Source organism: Takifugu flavidus, chromosome 16, assembly GCF_003711565.1.
Source record: "Takifugu flavidus isolate HTHZ2018 chromosome 16, ASM371156v2, whole genome shotgun sequence".
Taxonomy (NCBI): Eukaryota; Metazoa; Chordata; class Actinopteri; order Tetraodontiformes; family Tetraodontidae; genus Takifugu; species Takifugu flavidus.
Window position 1 is genome coordinate 2802783 of NC_079535.1, and position 21058 is coordinate 2823840.

At 44.4% G+C, this 21058-nt stretch overlaps 1 protein-coding gene across 1 annotated transcript; it reads left to right on the top strand.

Annotated features, from left to right (window-relative positions):
- The first annotated feature begins 17936 nt into the window (after window positions 1–17936).
- Window positions 17937–20691, top strand: marcksl1a (MARCKS-like 1a). The gene is made up of 3 exons (XM_057058226.1): window positions 17937–18091; window positions 18170–18264; window positions 19339–20691. Exons 2-3 carry the CDS (start codon window positions 18181–18183, stop codon window positions 19885–19887), a joined length of 633 nt encoding a protein of 210 aa, XP_056914206.1. The 5' UTR covers window positions 17937–18091; window positions 18170–18180; the 3' UTR covers window positions 19888–20691.
- The last annotated feature ends 367 nt before the right edge of the window (window positions 20692–21058 follow it).

Here is a 21058-nt window from a genome sequence, read left to right on the forward strand (position 1 = left end):
AGATGCAATATGATGTCAGTGTCATATGACATATGACAGAAGCACGTGAGGTTACAAAATAAAAAGTATCAGAGGGAGACATCAGCTCATGCTATGGCTTTTCCCCATGTGTAATTACATGTTATACTTTTAAAGATACACCTTCTTCTTGTTTATGGGATCCTAACTGGTAGAGCATTGCCTCGTGGAAGCAGCCAGGATGGGGCCACATGCACTGAAGTCGCTACTGTGATCTCTCCTGGGGGTGGGTTAATGGGGCTTGATCAGGCTAAGAGAATAAATGCTCAGCCCTGGGGACGACTGTGCATCTGGGCCATTAACGCTTCTGCGAAAATGGCTGCTTTATACAAGGTGTCGGGCCTGGTGGGACGTCAGTTCAGAAACTTTAAAGGTTGGCTATTTCAGGTAGCTCAGCGAAGTCCGTTAAAGTCGGGGTCGGGTGGTTCTTACCCTACAGTGGAGAGGTTGTTGAAGGATTTCCTTTTTTCTCATCCTCTTCTCTGTTAACTCATTAATCTTATTTATTTAAAATTGTCATTTCCTTTGCTAGAATAGAAAGCCAGCGATCAGCGCATATTCTCAGTCAAGTGCCAGTTATTTTCTGACTCAGGCACTATTTCCTAATGTGCGCTCTGGTTCCGCTCACGTTGTGAATTCTTCAAGCAGTCATCAGCCCGACGCAGATGACTCAAATCTATGATTCACATCTGTGTCTGCATCTCTGATAATTCTTGAAATGTGTGTCATCTCTGCACATCTCCTGAGAAAACATATCGATGCTCTTGCACAGGCTCAGCAGGGCTCCTGTATGAGCAGGAGGACGAGATGGCGATCCGGGGATGGAAATAAAAGACCCCAAATGATGAATGGAATTCAAAGCACCCCAGGTGTAGATGACGCCCGACTCTGTGCTTTCATTGTGGTTTGATGAAGCGATCTCTCGAGATGCTGACACTGAGGTGAATGAGCGTTAACACATAACTTATTAAAGTAATTGTCAAGTTAGTTTTCATTCACCTGCTTGTGTGAAAGCAATTTAAGAGTCTTTCATTTTATCTATCACAGCATGAAATAAATAACACTGATCCAAGAAAGTGGATCAAATGGAATAAAGGCCCCTTTAGAATCCATAGCAGGTTTTCACCAGCAGTCCCAGTGCTGCCTGATCTCCAGATAAAAGTCTGCACACGTAGCTGTTATGGGAGGCCTACATTTGGTCCAACTGGTGCATTGTTTCTGATTCTCTTACGGTCCACAAAGGGAAGAGTTTGATCATTTCATATTTTAGCGGTATTAGCTTTTATTCCGCTCATGACCTTCTACTGGTTTGCTGCTGGAAAGACCTTCAACTGACCTGAGGGGGAGCAGATGGACAGTTGTTACAGGTTGGACGTAATGCCATCAATAACTTAGTTCTCTGGTTGCTTCCTTGGACAGGGACAGTCCAATTACCTGGCCTTTTGGAGCCCCATCTTGTAGCTGGGACTAGACTAGCTTTGCTTGCTTTCACAGCTCCAACATGCTGTGTTTACTTGTTTCTCATTCAGCAAACTGGGGTGTTGATATACTGCTGACTGCTACTGGGAAATCAAACAAACAAAGCCAACAGAATCGTGATACTAAACAATATTTAAATTGTAAAACACCCTGCATGTAGCATTATTGAAGCATCTTCGACTCCTGAGGCTCGCAGTGTTAACACAGTCTTCTGTTCGTTTCAAAACAAGGATGGAATGCCCTGGCAACCGTGCAGCGTAATTACTACATGAGTCAACAACTGTCCTCTCATCACCATTGCGAAAGAAAATCTCACCACGCAAATTACAGATTTCCATTTTCAGTGAGGAAGTGCAGCAAAAAATGACACACATGAGACAAACATGAAAAAAAGAATGTGGCCAAGCTCGCACATGCCCATTGTGACGCCAGGCATCCTAGAAGCAGCCAAGTGTTTGCACAGCGTTGTTATCGATGTGCGGCATGTGTGTTTGAATTTGCATCTGTGTGTCAACAGTACCTACAAACCGCAGCTCGCATAGTTAAAATTCCTCTGACTGTAGGTACATATTCTCTGTTTCCTCCATCTAAGATTAAGCTAAAGGAACGCCTGTGACAACGGTGCTTTATTTCTGTTAGCACTTAGCGAAAGATGACTTTAGAGTGAGAGTTTATGAGATGTCTTGGTAAAAAAAAAAAAAAAACTGTATTCAAGGGCGGTGCACTGGGACATTCCTCTTCTTGAACAGCATCTGATATCTTTCTCCAGAACTCAGTTAGGCTTCATGTGAAAACTTTTTTTTAAAAATTGTTGTCAAAATTCAGTATACAGATGATAACTCACCCATAAATCAATTAAGAAAACAGAGTTAACTGCCCCCCACTCCCTCCAAATTATCGTTATTAAAACGTTTTTTATTTATTACCCTGGACTGTAATTCTCTGTCAGAGTTTTAGACTTGAACTCAGTCCATAGGCTAAGATAATTGTGGATTAAAAAAAAATTTAAAGTAGCTATTTTATCTTTGAGAGAGGAAAAATTTGTCCGATTAATTACCGGTAAATCCTGCATTTTTGTTACTCGTGCAACTTTTTTTTGAACATCTTCTGAAATCTGTGTTGACCATTTTGATAAAATGATGTGTATAAAGAGGAATCTGTCTGAAAACAAAGACTTTCCCCCTGTAAGGGCAACCGTTTACACGCTAGCTTCAACGTCATCTTCCAACTCATCAAGTTCAAATGTTAATATCAACTGTTTTTGTTATTTTGTTGGAACCAACGGAGAAACAACAGGAAATAACTCTGAAACAATATACCCCTGCGATCAGACAATCTCACAATCATGATGAAGCTATTCAGTTTTTTAGAAATGTGTCACATTTCTCTTTATCAAATGTGTTGCCTGGACTAAAACAAGCGCAGGACCAAAAGAATTACTTGGATGACAACTGGTCCGATTTACCGATCCCAATAACAATGGGGATTTCTGATTTCTAAAGGCATGGTTGGAACAGTCAGACCCAATCAGTCTCCTAACACAACAAAAAAAGGCGTATCACACTGTCTACTGGCTCCAGTCAGCCAACATGGTTTGTAGCTCCTGTGTTTTCCAAAATCTTGTCTTGGTTTAGGAGGATGGGTTCACCCTCTGTGCTGGTCCCTGCGTGGCTCTTGTCAAAGGCCAGCACGAGGCTTGCAGCACAGCCTCAGGGACGACTGGGATGGAAGACCGTGTCAGGACTTATTATAGGATCATATTTCCTTCTGAAGACCCAGGGGGCTGGCAGCTTCCTGCAGCAGTGCGACAAGCACCAAAGCCGTATAGACAAGACCAAACAGATGGACAGGGCTGAGGCCAGGGAATTGAGCACCTTGTCTCAGAAGTGAAGCTCATCTGTTCCTCTTCTGCATGAAATCACTCAATCGATCAAGGTTATCGTCTCTGGTTTTACATCTTTAACCCCGTGCATATTTGTGCCGTGTGTTGCTCTCTTTCACGAGGCTCATTTATTTTCCCCTCCCTCGCTCCCCTTCTGTCTCTTGAACTATGTTTCATTTTAAAGTTCACACTTCATCTGCTTTGAAGCCGGTCCAACTCCCGTCTCGTGCACCCACGCCTGTTGTGGCGCGACACAGCAGTCACTCACAGTTCTGACAAAACGCGCGCCTCTTCAAGAGATGTGCGTCAAGACGACAGTTGCAGGACTGAGGTGTCAGATCTCTGCCTGTGAACATCTGGAGGACGTTAATGTAATCAACCAAACCCGATTCTTCTAACAGCCTTTGGCAGGACTTTGGGGCTGGGCCGGGAGAGACGTCCTCGGGGGAAATGAAGCAAAAACAAAGTGAAGGAGCACTAGTGCGGCGATGAATGCACATGAGGTTGTTTTAGTGTCTTTTACAGAATCAAAGAAACATTCGTTATTTCTTTTACGTTCACCAGCCATCTTGGTATTTCATCAAGCTGTTCTGCTCTTACACGGGGCGCAAGAGGTTCGAGGGGAAACGCCAGGATGGTGAGAAAATGGGGCCCACTTATAGGCGCAAATGAAATCTTAGCCCAAGAGATGTATGATCATATCTCACTGCAGGGTTTGGGGTCATTGCGAGTGTGTTTGTGTGCACTTGCATGGGTGACACAGAGAGAGAGAGAGAGAAAGAGCGAGCGCGTGAGCAGGCGTGATTAGTGTGGCTTTAAATGGCGGAATGCGAGCGAGAGTCATTTGTAATGTTAACCTTCGACATCTTGGTTCAGCGCTGTCGTAGCTGTGTTTCCTCCACCCTGTGTGTGCACGTATGTGGTGCCATGGGGGAATCGGATGTGTTTCCTGCTTCAGAGTTCCAGTGTAGTGACTGACTGGGAAAATCATGATAATACATACAGCAATGAGGTCAGCCAGTCTGTGGACCACTACTCTGTGTTCCCAGTGTCTAATTGACCCAGATTGCTGCGACGGTCAGAGTCTGGTCCCACTGTCCCGCCCGCAGGGATGAGCATGGCCTCGCAGGCCACCACGGACCATGTAGGGTTATCATGTCAAACTGTCTCCACATCACATTGGTGAACAGACAACTTTCACACTTGTTTTTTCTTTCATCAGAGGATGGACCACATTTAAAAATGCTAGCCTGCGGAGTGTTTGCTGCCATGTATTATATATAGTTGGTTGATCGTCTTTTGTCAAGCCGCCTACAGTTTTTCTCAGCAAACCGAAAAAACAGACTTGTACGGAAGGAAGGCAGACGAAAGAAGAATCAAGCTGAGGAAGGATGTGAAGACAGGATGAGGTCAAGAAAGATACTGGAGGCAAGCTTGTAAAAGGTATTTATACTCTCCTACTGAGCTGAGCTGAAGGACAGATGAGGAGTTGGACTAACAAGCATGCTACTAGTTCAGAACCAGGCAGAAGACGCCAGATGCCTGTACCAGACAGGCCGCAATCAGGGGAGAAGGTGAAAAAGCAACAAAGGTTGTTGTCCAACTCAGACTGGGGGGGGGGGGGGGGGGGGGGTGACTGCAAACAGGGAAAGTGACTCTGAGTAGAATCTGAGAACGCAAATGGATGTTTAGACAGCAGTAAGAGGAAAAGTGGTCATTATAAGTATAAAACTATAATCAGTGGAAGAAGGTTGTTTAAGGTTTGGACAATGCAAATAATATAAGTTTGTCCATCAAATTCCTATGATTTTCTTTCGAAACGTCTACAAAAAATAGTCTTTATACTATTGTTTTGTATTTTGGAGTAATAAAGCAGGTCGTATCAACATGGTTCTGTCTGCAACAGGCAACAAGATGATAATGTTGAGGGTGAGAGTGTTACTTTAGATGCAGCAGGTACTTTTAGGTTAATACCAAGATGGCAGGACCCTTATGGGAGTTATTTCTGAGTACTTATATCACTATTAAAACAGAAACAAAACTTTTTAAAAAACAACATTTGGATTGTGACTGCATTAAGTGATGGGTTTTCATTGATTTTGTTTTAATGTTTTGATTTTAGTACCCGATTTCCCATTTGCATATGAGGCGACCCACGTCTGGGCTACAACAACCTTCATCTTTCTGTTCATTGATGTTCGGTGTTTATCATGAGTGGTGAAGTGGTGAACATCGGCGATAACCAGAAAGCAAAGGGACGTAGCTCCGCCTACAATAAGGGGAGTGATATCACACACAGTGTGTGTGTTTATGAGGGAGAAAGAAAGCATGAGTAAATGTTAATATGAGTAAAACAGATGTGGGAGGGTCGGATCGCTGCTGCATTTCAAGGGGCTGCACGTTTTTCTGAGCTGGAATGTTGCATGAGTAAATAAATGTTCGCCCTTTGTGTGTCTTTGGGTTTTATTTATTGGCTTTTTTCTCTAAAATCACTGTAACGTGAGCATATTCAAATCAACAGAGCGCTCGGCATCAGCTGTCTTTGCAATTTAAGATGAAAGGTAGATCAGAGAGGAAAGTTTCTATAAATCCTTTGGTGGGGACACGGTTGGAAAAAGTCTTAGAGTGGGGAGGGTTAAAATATCAGCTTTCAGCCCTGTGAGCATCCTTCTAGCCTTTGCCTGGTGGGCTTGGTGCATATTCTCTATTCTTTCTATGGTTTACCACCATCTCACACCAACACTGGGTATATTTTAAAAATAGAACCAGCCCAAAATGGGGGGACGTAACCCTTAAAATATGCAGGTATCTCCAATTTTTTCATCCCTCTTTTTCAGCTTCAGATGACATCCTTTCGCTGTAGTAGCTGAGTTTGTCTGAGCTCATGTGGCACTCGTCTCGGTCCAGATTAATGCAGACGTGCAGTGCGCTGCCACGGGACACTTAACCTACTTCCATGCAAGCATTAAGACCTAACCATGTTTGTAGTGTAAGCCAGGGGCCAGAGAAACATCAAGCATTCAACTTGATTCCACTGATGAGTGAAAAACAGAGCTTCAATCTGCATAAAAAGGTGACATAGATGGTGAGGTAAGACGACGAGCGGCCAATAGTAATGACCCGTGAAGTTAGCAAAGGGTGCTATAATCAGCTTAGAAGTTCACAGTGAGCTCCTGAGAGCTAGATGGCAGGCGGCGGTGAACAATGCATTATGAAATAAAGCGCTCAAGGCAGATGCTAACAGAGTAATGTTATTGAGTTATCCCATAACTGGCTCAGCTAAATCCTCCAGCCTCACTTTACTTAATGCACAACAGCTGGTGGCAGCTGGGGCCTGTGGCAGCCATGATGGATGTAACTTCATATTGCAGCTATCGCCTTTTGTGAACTCCCATGATTCTGCGTCTGCGGGCTCTTAGAGGCATGAGCTAGAAGCACCCGGTGAGAGATGCTGTCGTCCGACTACGACATACAAACCATCAGCGGCTAACATACACAGTTTTGTCCCAATATGGTGAAAGACACCCGTTAAAATGAAGCTGTGTTTACAGTTTCAGCATTGATTGTTAATATTTAGGGCTGGATTTGGTAGATTATTATCACTTGAAACAACTGCTCTTCAGATGTTCTGGGGTTGCAGTACTGAATTGCAATATTTGATGTTACTGCATCCAACAGCGTTGATCATTGCAATGCGTGACTGGTTTAAAGACCCCTCGTAGCATTTGCATATTTATTCACTCATTAATATGCAATAGAGCGCAACACGCTGAAACAAAAGCAGGCCCTTCTCTAAATAGCAATGTTTTATCCACAGATTTGGGAGCAAGAAAGTGCCTTTATTTATATATCAACATGCATGGGCATTATATAAGTCTACTAATGAGGAGGTTCTACTTGTTTTTCATATTCTTGAAAGGCAAGTACCAGATTCAGACGCGAGGTTACTCAAGTTCAATTTCTTTTCCTGTGATCTCGCTGAAGTCCATCACCGTTGTCTTGGCAACCACTTAGACCCCTGTCATTGTTCTAACATGGGAAAGTGAGAGTGAGGTGGAAAGTGCAGGAGAAGCAACACGAGGGCAGGAGGACGGCGACAGGCATGATGTGGAGTCTAGCAAATCGATTCTCGAGATCGATTCTCATGTGATTGAACTATTAACAATGATTTGATAATGTTGAAAAGCTGCGACTGGCTGAAATAACACTGGTGACTTCACTCGTTCTCAGACCCGCCGATGGCCCCCCTCTCACTTTAGCAGAGGGGCTGGGAAAAAAAACTGGGATGCACAGCAGGTGCATGGTTTATTCATGCATATGGCTATTTTTGGACTCTGTGTGCCTGAGAGTGCAAAAAAATGCAAGCAGCACACTTGACCTTTAAAGGTAAGGGCACATCCTGTAGCGCCATCACAACATTTTTACACAAATAATTTAGCTGTCACTATCACACCGACCGTCCCCTCCGCCTGCTCCCTCCTCCCTTGGCTTATTTCTAAAACTTCATAATGTACAATCCCATTCTTTTCCCTCTTTATCCTTTCTCTACGTCATTTTTATTTATTCATTCATCATTCAGACACACACATCAATACACACACGTACATGTATATTTTAATTCACCCTGACATAAGTGCACAGTTCCGGCCTCCCTTCAGACTTTGAGCTACAAGATTCCTCCATTTGCACAACAGTGGAAGGGAACGAGCAGCCACGAGAGGGACCGACGTGGAGAGAAAAGGTTGCGAGTTTGCATTAGCACTGGCAGTCAGCCCCTGCAGGTTAAGTCAAGAGTCCCTCTGTCACCACTTAACTCGCCATATCAGTAACCACAGGTGCTTCTTCTTTTGTCTCATTTGCGTGTAAATCTTCCGCAGAGCGACCACACTCTGGCGTCTCAGTGCTGGGACACACGGCGGTGCAAGCTGAAGAAAAGGAGGAAGGTGTTCTAGTGAATGTGCACCATGCCCAGGGGGGGTGGACATGTCAAAGCTGATGACTGGGGCAGGTGTAACTGAGCTTATGAGAGACGAGGACAATTGGACAAAGAGATATTCTCCCCGTGAAAAGATAATGGCTCAAATACCACTGGCAGCGAACTGAAAGGACTATCTAATGGCTTTTTCGCACCTGAAAGTCGCGGCACCAAAGCTCACGGTCTTTGTTGCCTTGCCTATCATTCATCTAGTTATTTTTTTAATTGACAGAAGTGCAGCAAGGACTTTGCAGGAAGTCACATCTCCACAGACTTGACTAATTTGAAGTTGCTGCAGTTTGTTTCTTTCAAGGTTTTACACACAACACGACATGATGAGTTGTAACTATCCTAATGAATTCATGCTAGCAGTTGCTCAAGATGAATGGGGGTGCACTTGAAGAAGCCCCAGTTCATCTATTTGAAAAACATTTCGCAACATTTGAATTTCACACCCCAGTGGTTAAAGTTTGAAGTAGAACAGTTTCTGGATTGCCTCTTATCACATTGTTGTTTCCTGTGTCGCTGCTTGTGTGGAGGCCAAACCAAATGTGTGTGTCTCCCCACCACTGCATTCCCTCAAACAATACCTGAATCTTGTTATTGATTTATGCAACCTGCCAAAGGCTCGGTGGACAGCTCTTCAGTTGGAGGCCGCATTATTCACCCTGGACATTTACCTGATATCAATAATCAACCATTTTTCGAGTTTATATGTGGAATAACACGGCCATGAATCACACCCCAATAGCTGCTCGTTGCCAGCCTTGGTTGAAGATCCAAACTCTTATTTGGTGAGTCAAAACTGTGCTGAGTCTATATGTTGGGAGCTGCTGTGTTTACTTGTGAATGCATGATGCATTCAGATTATTACGTTTTATTTCTCCCCAGTACCAACCCATTATTAGCATAAAACAATCTTATGTGCTAGCGTGACACGGCACTTTGAGAACAGGCACACATGTGACAAGCTAATCGATCAAGTTAAAGAGCGAGTACTTGGACAACCTTGAGGGTGCGCACACAGGTGAGGTACACACAAGTGTGTAGTAGATTGTCGTGTCAACTGGAGACTGTCTGAATGGCTGAGGTGTTTGGCGATAGCACAGGAGCCGAGATAAAGGTGGTGGTTAATTACTCCATTTCACCCTGACCGTGCTGTGGCTGGGGTCACTCGGCTCATTAGGAGGGACAGCCTGCACTCAGCGATGGAACTTTCCCATGACACCTCCATAAATCTCCTTTAAAGAATCCTCTGATTTACAGAGAGCGTAAAAACAGTCAGCACTTTTACTGTTCTATTTCTTCCCCATTCCTTACCCTCAATGTTAAGTTTGACTACTTCTAATTTAGGTTTGTCTACAGTTGTAGAAGGATTTTCTTTTGTTTAAATTTATTAGTCACATTTACTTGCTTTACAAATTTTTTTTACTTACTTTACAAAAAATGTAAAATCAGGTGTAGTGACTCTAATTAGTTTTTGTTAAATGGTTAGAAATGGTTTGGACCTACACAGACATGAAACTAAAAGTATGAGACTTTCAGTAGATCCACTCCTCTTCAACAGCTGAATGAAGTTGTTGGAAATTGGCAGGAACTGGAACACGCTGTCGTGCACGCCGATTTAGTGGGTGAGTCTGCTGGCCATGCAAGAACTAGGATGTTTTTAGCTTCCAGGGATCCCTGCAACATGAGGGGCATGAGGTGCTGGTCATGGACGAATGACACAACAACGGGCCTCAGGGTCTCACCTGTGCATTCAAAAGGCTATCATCGGCAAACTGCTCACCCACATGACATTGTCTGCCCTCAGGCCTGTGCAGTGAAACTGGGATGCGTCCATGAAGTGAAGAACTCTCCAAAGTGCCATGCACCATCGAATGTGAACCAGTCGGTTACGACAATGAACTGCAGTCAGGCCGAAACCCCGATGAGGACCCTGAGCATGTAAATAAGCTCCACTGAAATGGTTTCTGACGGTTTGGGACGAAATTCCTTGGTCATGCAAACCGATTGCTCCAGCAGCTGAACTCAGAAGATGTTGGTGGTGAACCTGAATGTGGGGGTCCTGGGCTGGTGTGGATGAATGTACTGCAAAGACCATTGAAATGGCTTATGGTAGAGACAAGAACATTCAGTTCAGGGGCAACTGCTCGGGTGGACATTCCTGAAGTCCGCATGCCAGCTGCTCACTCCCTCCGAACTTGTGACATCTGTGATTTTGCTGCAGGATAATACTGCACATTTTGAAGTGGCACTTTTATCGTGGGCAGTCTGAGGCTCACCTGTGCAATAATCATGAGCTGGATGGATGATCTCAGCATTGCTGACACAGATTTAGACAGATTTGTGAACAATATTTGAAAGAAATAGTCGTTTTTATGTCTAAAGAGTCTAGAAAAAGCCTAGATTTTTTGAGTTTAGCTCCTGAAAAACAAGAGCAAAAATAAAAGAAGAACAGACTTTAAAATGCAGACTCTATGCAAGGCTTCACTCACTTGGCCAGATCTTAGGCAAATAAAATGACCCACCCAGAAGGCATTCGCCTCCGTCTGACAGCAGAAACAACGGTCCACGATCAAATGGATTTTGTAGAGTCTGGTCATCTCACTGTAACACAGGTTATGTGTTTATGTTGCACATCTAAAAGTTGAAAATCTGCCGATGGCATCAATGAGGGCCCGACTGTGTTATCAAATCAGGGCTTTCTAATATATCTAAATCATTGTGCCTGCATTAAAGCAGATTATCTCCAAAACAGTCCTGAACGGGCCTGATCCGGCTTACATGTTGAGTATTTGAGGTTGGAGGTCCACCAGAAGCCCCTGATCAAACTACGCATAACCTGATGTGACCTTCATCATCTGATGCCCTTGGCCCCAATAGTAGGCCGACTGTCACTCTTGATGGCCAGTTCTCTATTGTGGGCAGATACCGGACAGTCCTCTAACTGCTTTCCAATTGATCTGCAGTCCCAGCCCATCACTGACCCATGATAACCTTGTTAGTCAACCCCAAGGGAAAGACACACAAAGGAAGTGATTCCCTTTGGAACTAACAAATGGCTCTTTCTCCTGTCTGCTGTTGTCTTCAATATTGTGCCTCCCAGCTCGAGATATATTAATCTGATATATCTCTCTAGATCATAGTTGAGATTTTGACCAAGAAGGGATATAGACAATTCAGTGACAATTTGGCTTATTAAAATCAAATCATGGTCCATCCTTAAGAGATACAAACATCACTCTTTTCTATAATCAACTGCTAATTAATCAGCAGCAATTAATATTCGCCAGGTTTTTTTTTATGGGCTATAACACCTCGGTTAGTAGGCAGTCAATTCAGCAGTGGTCAATGCTAGCTGTCTCAGCAGACCGTGGTAGGTGAGGTCACTAGAGCACAACAAACACAGCTGGCCAGGTCTGTTTCAATTGTAGGAGGAGAAATGAAACAAACAGCAACAAGGGAGGCTTGGGAGTAGGTGCAAGATCCGAGTGAGTGATGCGAAATAAAATTGAGAAGCCTGGAAGAGGGTCAACATTAGTGGCCTGGGAGTGGCTGTTGCCTCGTCGTCATTAACCTGCAGAAAGGAGGGACATTCCATCATCACCAGTCATCCCCAGTGGTTCAGGTGATCAGCTCAATAAGGTTCTTAGTTACTTACTTTGTTTGTGATGCATTTTCAAACAAGGAGGCACAATCTTTGACGTAACAACCACTCTTGCTCTCTCCATGTGTACTCCTGAAACGACTCCAAACAATCATCTTGCTAGTTAGCTTTGTCAGAATGAACCAGAATATCAAATGTGCTTGAATGTTGTCCTGGTTCTGTCCTCCAGCTACGACGGGTTCCAACAGGTGGGAACTTAAGACATAGGAATAGTTCTTTCTGTAGTTTATTTTCAAGTAGGAATCCCCAGCGTGCGAACTTTGAGTTTTGAATATTGATCAAAAGTGAATGTAAACAATGTAGACTCAACACTTCACCTCGTGGTCTGAATTATTTATTAGCTCGCAAAGATTTTCACGCCACCGCGAGGACCTACTGTCAGTTCAAAGGGAGCTCTGTTTATGTAACTAGAAGAGGACAAGAACAAAAAGTGGGGGCAAAAGATGGAGGGGGTGGGGTTATAAATAGGTCACTCACAAACAAGCGCAAAGCACCATGATGCGGCTAGCTGAAACCCGAAAGCTGCAATGGCAGATTTCATATTTTTAAAAGCTTTTTTTTTTAAATATGAAGATCTGTGTTGTGAGACAAATGTATAAATTATTGTTTTTGTCATTAATGTTATTAACGGTGATAAAAAAAAATGGAGTTAAACCTAATTGCACAAGACATATCTTACTTTATCAGCCATAGAAATTGCACAAAGACGTGTAAGCTCAATGAATCCACCCACACATGGCTCATTAAAGCACAATGGCAGAGTATTGACTCCCCACTTCAGATCATTGTGAGAGCCTTTTTCCAAGGGAAGGATGCAGCGGTGAGGTTAAGAGCGTGGAGACTTCAGGATAAAACTGTACATGTAAAGAACATTCAGATGTATGGCTTCTATACATGAGTACACGTGAATGCTAGTAAAAGGTAAATTAGTAATGCTTCAGTAATAGCTTTGGTGCTGATAAGTGCGCAGATTAAAAGCTTGCCATTTGTAAATTGTTATCCCTTAGCCATTCTCCTGTGGGTTTGATATGGAATTAGTCTATGACAGCAGGAACATCAACATGACCTCAGTGACATTAAGCTCATTATGTCTAGACGGAGCAAAAAATGTCCTACAACATCCCATTATTCTCTCGCGGAAGAGATTATTGTTTGATGAAAATGCACGGGGGCGTGTCTGCCATAGTTTACTGTAGCCGATATGTTGCGATCTGATGTCTGAGTCATGTTTATAGCTGGGTTGCCCCCTTCACCCCAAGCCCCAAAGCCAACGCCAAACCATCCACAGAGGCAAAACACGGCTCCTGGGTCGTACACCAACCACAGCTTCTCCAAAAACCTCTTCCCATCCCCCGCTAGAGTCTCTTCCCAACCCCCACCCGATCTTTGAATCTACATCACAATAAAGATAAAGAAGGAGGAGGAGCCAGAGGGTTGAGGTTGAGAGGGGTAAAAACTGGTGGGGCGATGGGCCCAGGGAGAGTGATGATCTCATCGCTGGCCAGAGAAAAAAGCCCCAGTGAGCAGATAACCCAGAACCGATCTAATAACTGTGTCTGGAGGGATTGTGTAGTGGGAGGGGGGGGGGGGTTGCATGTGGCTGCAAGCGAGTGGGTGTTGTCCTTTTACATATGTGTACAACAAACAAATGACACCAATCAGCTATTTCTGAGCAGCAGGGCAGTGTGTGTGTGTGTGTGTGTGTGTTTATGTGTGATAAGGGGGTCCTTGTGGTCTGTCAATGAATAACAAAGCAAACGTGCAAACCAACAAACTAGAGCTTTTCCTGTTTTCCTGCTCTGCTCGGATGGTGTCACAATTCTTGCAGCTCCGCTCCACATTAATTGACTTCTGTCTGTAACAAGGCATCTGTCTCTCTGCGATGTTTGATATTTAGTGCTTATCCCTCTCTGCCACCTCGACTTTAGCTCCTTGTTTTAGCTGCTTATGCTGCTGCTGCGCTTAATACCTTGTTAGAATAAAGAAAGCTCAAAGCACAACAAGAAAGCTTGATGCTCTAACGAGCAATAAAGGGTCATCGCCACTTAGATGCTCACTTGTTCCACAGGAATTAATTACAATGTCATACATTTCTGAAAAATATAACATTTTACAGAGCTATCTGTTTGCTAAAAAAAATGGAGCTAAATATCACAAAGAGCAGTTCACTCATGAATAAAGTCACCTTGTGCACCATTGTGGTGAAACAACAATGAATGTCACGTTTTCGTCGGTAACTGCTGCTTTTACTCAGTTGTTCCAGCTGAAGCATCGAGGATATTTGATTTGCAGAGTTTGTTCTTAATGTTCTGACCCAGCGATTTCACCCAAAAACAAAATAAAGGAAAGTTGTGAGAGCCATGAGGAGCACGAATTAGATGATGGCACACTGACCTACTAACGCTGCAGCGCTGCTGCCAGCAGGGATGAGCTGCCTATACTGTAAACCACTGTCTGGCACATGCGCGCTCACGCACACACACTAATGTGAAGCCTGGCTCTGCATTTTTATTGTCCAGCAACCCTTTTTACTATTTTATTAAATGCCTGAACAGAAAATGCACAGATGTGGAAGCCTAGAGATGGAATACACAAAGAGGATGATGGGAATGTGGGGGTCAAAGGTTAAGAGAAGACCACTCTTGGTTTCCCTGTGTAATGTTGTCTTGGATGGATTAGAAAATGTAAAAGAAGCACAAACACCAACGCCGCAGCCTCTTCAATTCTACTCTTAACTGCATTCCCACCATTACATGACCCCCCTTCTGCAACATCACCCAGTAGAAGTTGCCATGGTAACCGTCTATGTGGCATGTGTGCACACATGCAGGAATTGCGGGGGGGCTCGCATCATGCCCGCCACCTTTGTCAAAATGAGACAGAGGTGAACTGTAGGTTGAGAAGGGTCTGCACACGTCGACGTGGTAACTGTTGGTCGCCCTCCATTTTAAAGGTTTGCAGTGTGTTTTACCGCCAACATTGTTAATTCGAACATCAGTTTGGTCTTTGTCCCCACCCTCCTCCGAGAGTCCTGCCAGAGCTCGACAGAGAGACACATCTGCTCGAACCCTCCAGGTCAAGATGGTTGCCATGTGCGGCTCTGTGGTCGCCTGCTGGTCCGGGCCTTTTTGCAGTCAATAAGCCAGTTGATTGAATTACTTAGCATTACAAAGGGCTTTCTTTTAAGTCAAAGCACCCCCTTTTATCAAAGTGAAGAGGGCCATCCACCTGATTCTCCTTATAATTAGCTGTTTGGCAATGCAAATGTTCTTTTAATGCCAGATATGTCAAATTTGCATCTTAACCTAGGCACCACTCAGAATTAGACAGACAGAATTTTCTTGTTGCTCAGACTAAATGATTGAGATCAGTATTGCAGAGAGCCTTTTCCATCAGATTTTGAATTCCATGAGCAATATTCAAGTTTCAAGTCTTATGTGAACCAAAATCTGTAATGCTATTTCCCAACTATGAAGCTAATTTGAACATTTATGAACTTCCTGCAAATTTGTTGGATCTAATTCAAACTATTTCCTGCATGAGTCATTACACACACACACACTTTATTTTCTGTGCAGTACTGTAAATAACCTCAACCCCAGAATACACATTAAACAGCCTGCAACCTAGATGATGAAACACTGCATTCACCAGACTGAACACAATGCATTCAAAGTGACTGCCATTCAGACAACTTCTTCTCCCTGAAGGAAAGAGGAAGCCCATGGGCAAGCCTTTGATTCCTCTTCCACTCTTCCATCCTCTTGTTTTATCTCTCTCCTCTTTTTTTGCATTTCTTTCTACTTGCGATGCCCCTCGGTTTCACAGAGTGAAAGACAAAGGAGGCTTTGAGCAGGATTTGGGAGTTCACCCCCCCTCTAAAAAAGGACATCTACACAAACATGACATTGCCCATCCTGACAGAAGGAGGAAAAACCATGTAATGAGGGAGGGAGAAGCACAATTTGCATTTTCTGATTACAATCAGACGTTTTTCCAACATTTGCGCAGTGAGTGCATGAATAGTTAGCATGGCCAAGAATTATACACGCATATTTTTAGAACAGATGATAGGAAGGAAGTTGATCATTCTAGTTTAATGATGAAATACATGTGCAGCAAAAATGTCAACGTAGTTGGCGGATAGAGGCTTTAACTGAGATTCGGAGGCATGTGAAACTCAGTTAACTATGGTCTAGCAAAGTCTAAATTAACCAAACGGTGTATTACAGGTCTCCCAGAAGGGTTTTAAATTGTAATTGTTGGCTAACACTCAGCTGAGAAGACACCAAATGTTGTGTGATTTTGTGGTCTGGTCTGCAGGGAGACGTTGCTCAATATTGCTGACGCCATAATTACAAAGTTGATTAGTGACCAAGAATTCTGATGACACCATTTAAAAATGGTGTGAAACAAAAAAAAGCTTGGTTTACAGAAGGTAATTATTTGTTTTAGTCAAACATCCAAACATGCTCATTGAATAAAGTACAGAATTTTAGTGGCTGTAGTTGAGATGTGGCAAAATGTCTTTTTACACCAAGCCAGCGGACAATTGATCAGATCAGTCAGAGGCACCAGAACTTTGGTTGTCCAGAGTACAACATAAGCAACTGCTAAGAGAAATCAAAAGCAAATTTGCCACTGAAATGTTGTTAAATTGTTGGAGGCGGCCTCACTTTGTCCTAATGTAAATGATGGACAGGGGCAGTAAATCAGGGCAAGAGTGCATCTGCAGAGGTGAGGATCCCCCGCTGAGAAAGCATCTCTTTCTTCTGTGGATACAACCAGGATCTTCCCTTTGAAATGTGATAACATTATCATTTAAACCTCATAATAAAGACCACCTGAATCAGGCCCCACATCAGAGAGTAGGAAGGAATTCTGGAGCCTCGGTTAATCTCAGGATTTGAAACGGTGGCTGGACTTCATCAACAGCATCATCTAAACGTGTTGCTTCCGTTGACTCAGTTGCTGAGAATGCACAGGGCTGCGCTGGCTAGTTTTCGAGTAGTGGGTGGGTTGCCGTTTTACAAATTTTGAAGCCCTGAGGGTGAGCACCACTGTGGGAAGCTCAGCCCACTGAAAGGATGCAGATCATTCTCTGGTGTGGTGGATGCATGCCTCACATACCATGGCCGTGACATGTTTGTGTGAGTGTGTGCGTGCTCGGTGCGGGTCGCGCTGTTGCAATCGGATTGGTCAGTGCGTTCATAGAAAGCCAACGTAAGTGTGATAGCTCTAAAGGGATGCCTCAGAAGAATACTATCATAAATGCCTCTAAATGAATTCCTGGAATTGATGAGTGAGATAAAGCACCATTCTGTTATCACAAGTCCATCTGTAGGTTCGGCATGTTGTTGGGAAGCAAGGTTTGATTCATTTGTCATGATTGGCCAGAGTATGGAAGCATTGTTCCAGTGCTCCGGGATCACAGAATAAACCAAGATTGAAAAATGAAAATGAAAAATAGGGAGTCATTGCAATCATGGGAGTCAATCACTGGGCAGAGAAACCTCATTACTGGCTGATTCACTGTCTCTGTCTGACAATGCAGTCCCAATGCCTCCGGCAGACCTGGTTGCGTGGCTATTGATCAGTTCTAATGACTTACTTAAATGGTCTTTTCAGTGGTCTATCTATTTATCTATCTAGTCTCTATCCTTGTTTCAAATATCTTTTTTTTTAAAGTCGTATTTTAAGTACTTTCTGGTAATATTTCTGTCGAAAATTTCTGTAGAAAAGTTTCAAAAATGTCCAAAACTGTGGTTGAAGTCTCGCTTCTCATGCAGCTGCAGAAGCAGACTGTTGCATGGAGGGCAGGGTTGGTGGCAGACCACGCCCCCCGCACACCATTGGACGCCTGCGCAAAGCCCCGCCCCGGGGTGGGGTCTGTGGTCGATTTTTGAGGCGCGGTTGAAGTATTCAACAGCCGTAACTCCGCCATCCCTTAATTTGAGCTCAGCCGCCGTGGGGTTTGCAGTCTCTGCAGAGGGGATCTTCTCATCACTAGTCCTACAAGGGAGAAGACCCCGTTGGATTTTTTTCCCCCCCTCAATCTCTCACCAAGGTTTTGCCCGTACCCGAGCTGGATTTTTAAAATCCCAGAAACTTTATTTTTTTGATTTTCTTTTTTCGTTCATATCAGATAAAGGAAAAATGGGAGGCACCGTGACCAAGAGTGGAGTAGCTGTGGAGGGAAAGGCCGCCACTGAGCCCGCTAATGGCAAAGCCAACGGACAGGTGAGTGCATCAATTCAGACAAGGGAACGGGACGGGGGGCCACATGGCCCCAAACGCCCCCTGGTAGCACGGGTGACAAGAGACCCGGGTGAGAGGCTGTGCTGAGCACACACAGTTGTAGCCTGGGACGGGTTCACGTACATTACTCTAAAGATTTTGACAAAATAATGCCAGGTGACCTACAGTAGAGCTGATTGGACACGCTCGTCCCCGCGGAGCGCGCACCAGACGTGCCTTTTGTTAATTCGGGCCGCTGCTCGCGGGGGGTAATGCGTCCACACATTTGCTCAAATTATGACACATTCTTGGCCAAATGCACGTTGGGGTCGTGTTTTCAGTCACGCGTTTCCAGTTCGCGGGGGTGGGGGATTCTGGTTCCGTGCGTCGAACAAAAGATGAGGCGAAACTGGCGCAAAGGATGCAAATGCGCTCGAAAGCAGGCGCGTGTTGCGCGACCGCAAATAAGGGTCGTTTCAAATCCCCCGTTACCCCAGACGATCTTTTAATGAAATAGTGCAGGTAGATCCAGCTTTTGGCTTCTTCGTGATAGCGCAGCCGATTGGTCTTTAATCGTGTTGCCAATCTGGGAGGCGATGCTGATAAATGTTCCATTTAGGCAGCTTGAGTTGGGTGCAACATGTAGATGTATAACGTGGGTTTTATGGGCTGGCAACACTCGGTAGATCTGTGGCGGATGAGAGCAAAAAAACAGGTTTCAGGGGATTCTTTTGTTCCCCGAACTCAACTTTCAGATGCGTCTCTACTGCCACCCCACGGCCAGTGTTGCAATTGCAAACAGCTGTTGAACAACACCCCCCCCCACACACACACACACACGCGCGCAAATGCTGTCGGGGCAAACTGCTATCCTGAAGTATAACACGGATTAACTGTTGAATAAATGGGCTAATGCTAATCTGTCATATGTCAGATCTCCTAGATTTATTTGGGATATTAGACCCCATTTCATCTATGTTTGATCCATCTATATATGAGATGAGCAGAGGCACCATTTCTATTTTGACCCAGTTTGGTGGTGTTTAATCCACAACTTATCATCCCCTCACTCTGCAGGAGAACGGCCACGTCAAAACCAACGGCGACGTGTCTGCCAAGCCCGACGGAGAAGCGGCGGCGGCTGATGGGAACGGAACTGCTGAGCCCGCCAAAGAGGGGGAGGCCAATGCCGGGGATGCAATTGAACCTGCTCCCGCAGCCGAGGGCGAGGCCGCCAAGACCGAGGGCGACGCCGCCAAGGATGGCAAAAAGAAGAAGAAGTTCTCCCTGAAGAACTCCTTTAAGTTCAAGGGGATCTCGCTGAAGAAGAGCAAGAAGAGCAGCGAGGAAGGAAAGGAGGAGGCCGCCTCGCCTACAACGGAGGACAAGCCGGAGGAGAACGGCCACGCAGCCAAGGAAACCAAAGATGAGACGCCAGCGACCGAGGCCAAAGAAGGTGAGGCCCCCAGCGCCGCACCTGAGGCCGAAACCGAGACACCAGAGGAGGCCCCGGCTGCAGAGGCCGCCCCCACCGAGGAGCCCGCCGCCACCGCCGCCGCCCCGGCCCCCGCCGAGGAAACGACACCCGCAGCCTCTGAGGCCGAGGCCGAGGTCAAGGCAGAGTGACTTCCCTCCGCCGCAGCACCTGAACTGATTTTCCAAGATTAAAGTATATAAATATATATATGAGAGACCCGTGCCACGTTCTTAAAAGTTATAAACGACTACAAAAAGAAGACGACGGATATATCACACTTGCTGATTCAACCACCAGTTCACTGCCTTTTATTAGTTCGACAGACGGAACCTCACCGGGCCCTCTCATACTGAACGTGCTCATGTCGCCGCCCACGGTATAGAGACTGGCGTGTGACGAAGGTAATGGGTTGGATTTGGAATGAATCGGGAGTACTGACTTTCTTTCCTAAATCATGGCGAAGCATCCTTTTTAATCGGCGTGGCAGCCCTATAACTTTTTTTTTTCATCTTTTTTCGGGATCTGAAAAATTGAGTGGGACCAACCATCTCCCCCACTGGAAATGACTGTTACATGGACATAGACCCTTCAAAAGATCTTTTTTTTTTTAGAATTCTACAATCCCACAAGTAAACCCCAAAATTACAAGTATTTTGTCATTTTTAGAACAGAAAATGGAGCAGGAGAGATGGGGGGAGAGCTGTGTCTTTCTTTGTGCGTTTTAAATCCTTTTCCTGGCTATAACCACATGTCGAGCTTCTTGAGTATTCACATTTCAGAGTTTCCAATGCAGGGGTTGGGATTGTGTCTAAAATGTGAGCTTTTATCTGCAATCTGTCTCTGTAAATATGTTTTGGCCAACATTTTTGGTTCTTTTTATTTTGCTATCGTTCTAAGATGTTAATGGTTTGATTGTAACTTTTAATAAGGGTAAATAAATGTTCAATCCCCTCTTCCTGTGTTTTGCTTTGTGATTAATGCACTATTAGAACACTTATTAAACTTACATTTCTGGTGCTGGCACAGGTAGGTGCTTCTTTTAACATATAATAAACCTTTTCTTATGACACCAAGAGTGAATGTTTGCCTCTCCTTCCCTTCAGTGGGTAGAAACTAGCTTCTGCTCAGCTCATTGTTCCATTTCTCTTCCTATGGGACAGACGGGTCAAATTAGTTGTGCTCAGATAAGTTGTATCCAAACTTGTGCTTGATTTGGTGTAGTAATGATCAGATTAATTATATACTTTATACCGGTAACCATGGATATGGTACACATTGGTGTTTAACTGCTTACATGGTTCACTTTAGAATCAGTTATGG

Excerpts from the sequence above, each read along its gene's own strand:
- marcksl1a (XM_057058226.1), top strand. The coding sequence starts at position 18,181 with ATGGGAGGCACCGTGACCAAGAGTGGAGTAGCTGTGGAGGGAAAGGCC. Across the intron at positions 18,265-19,338 it reads ATGGCAAAGCCAACGGACAG|GAGAACGGCCACGTCAAAAC; the intron begins GTGAGTGCATCA and ends CTCACTCTGCAG.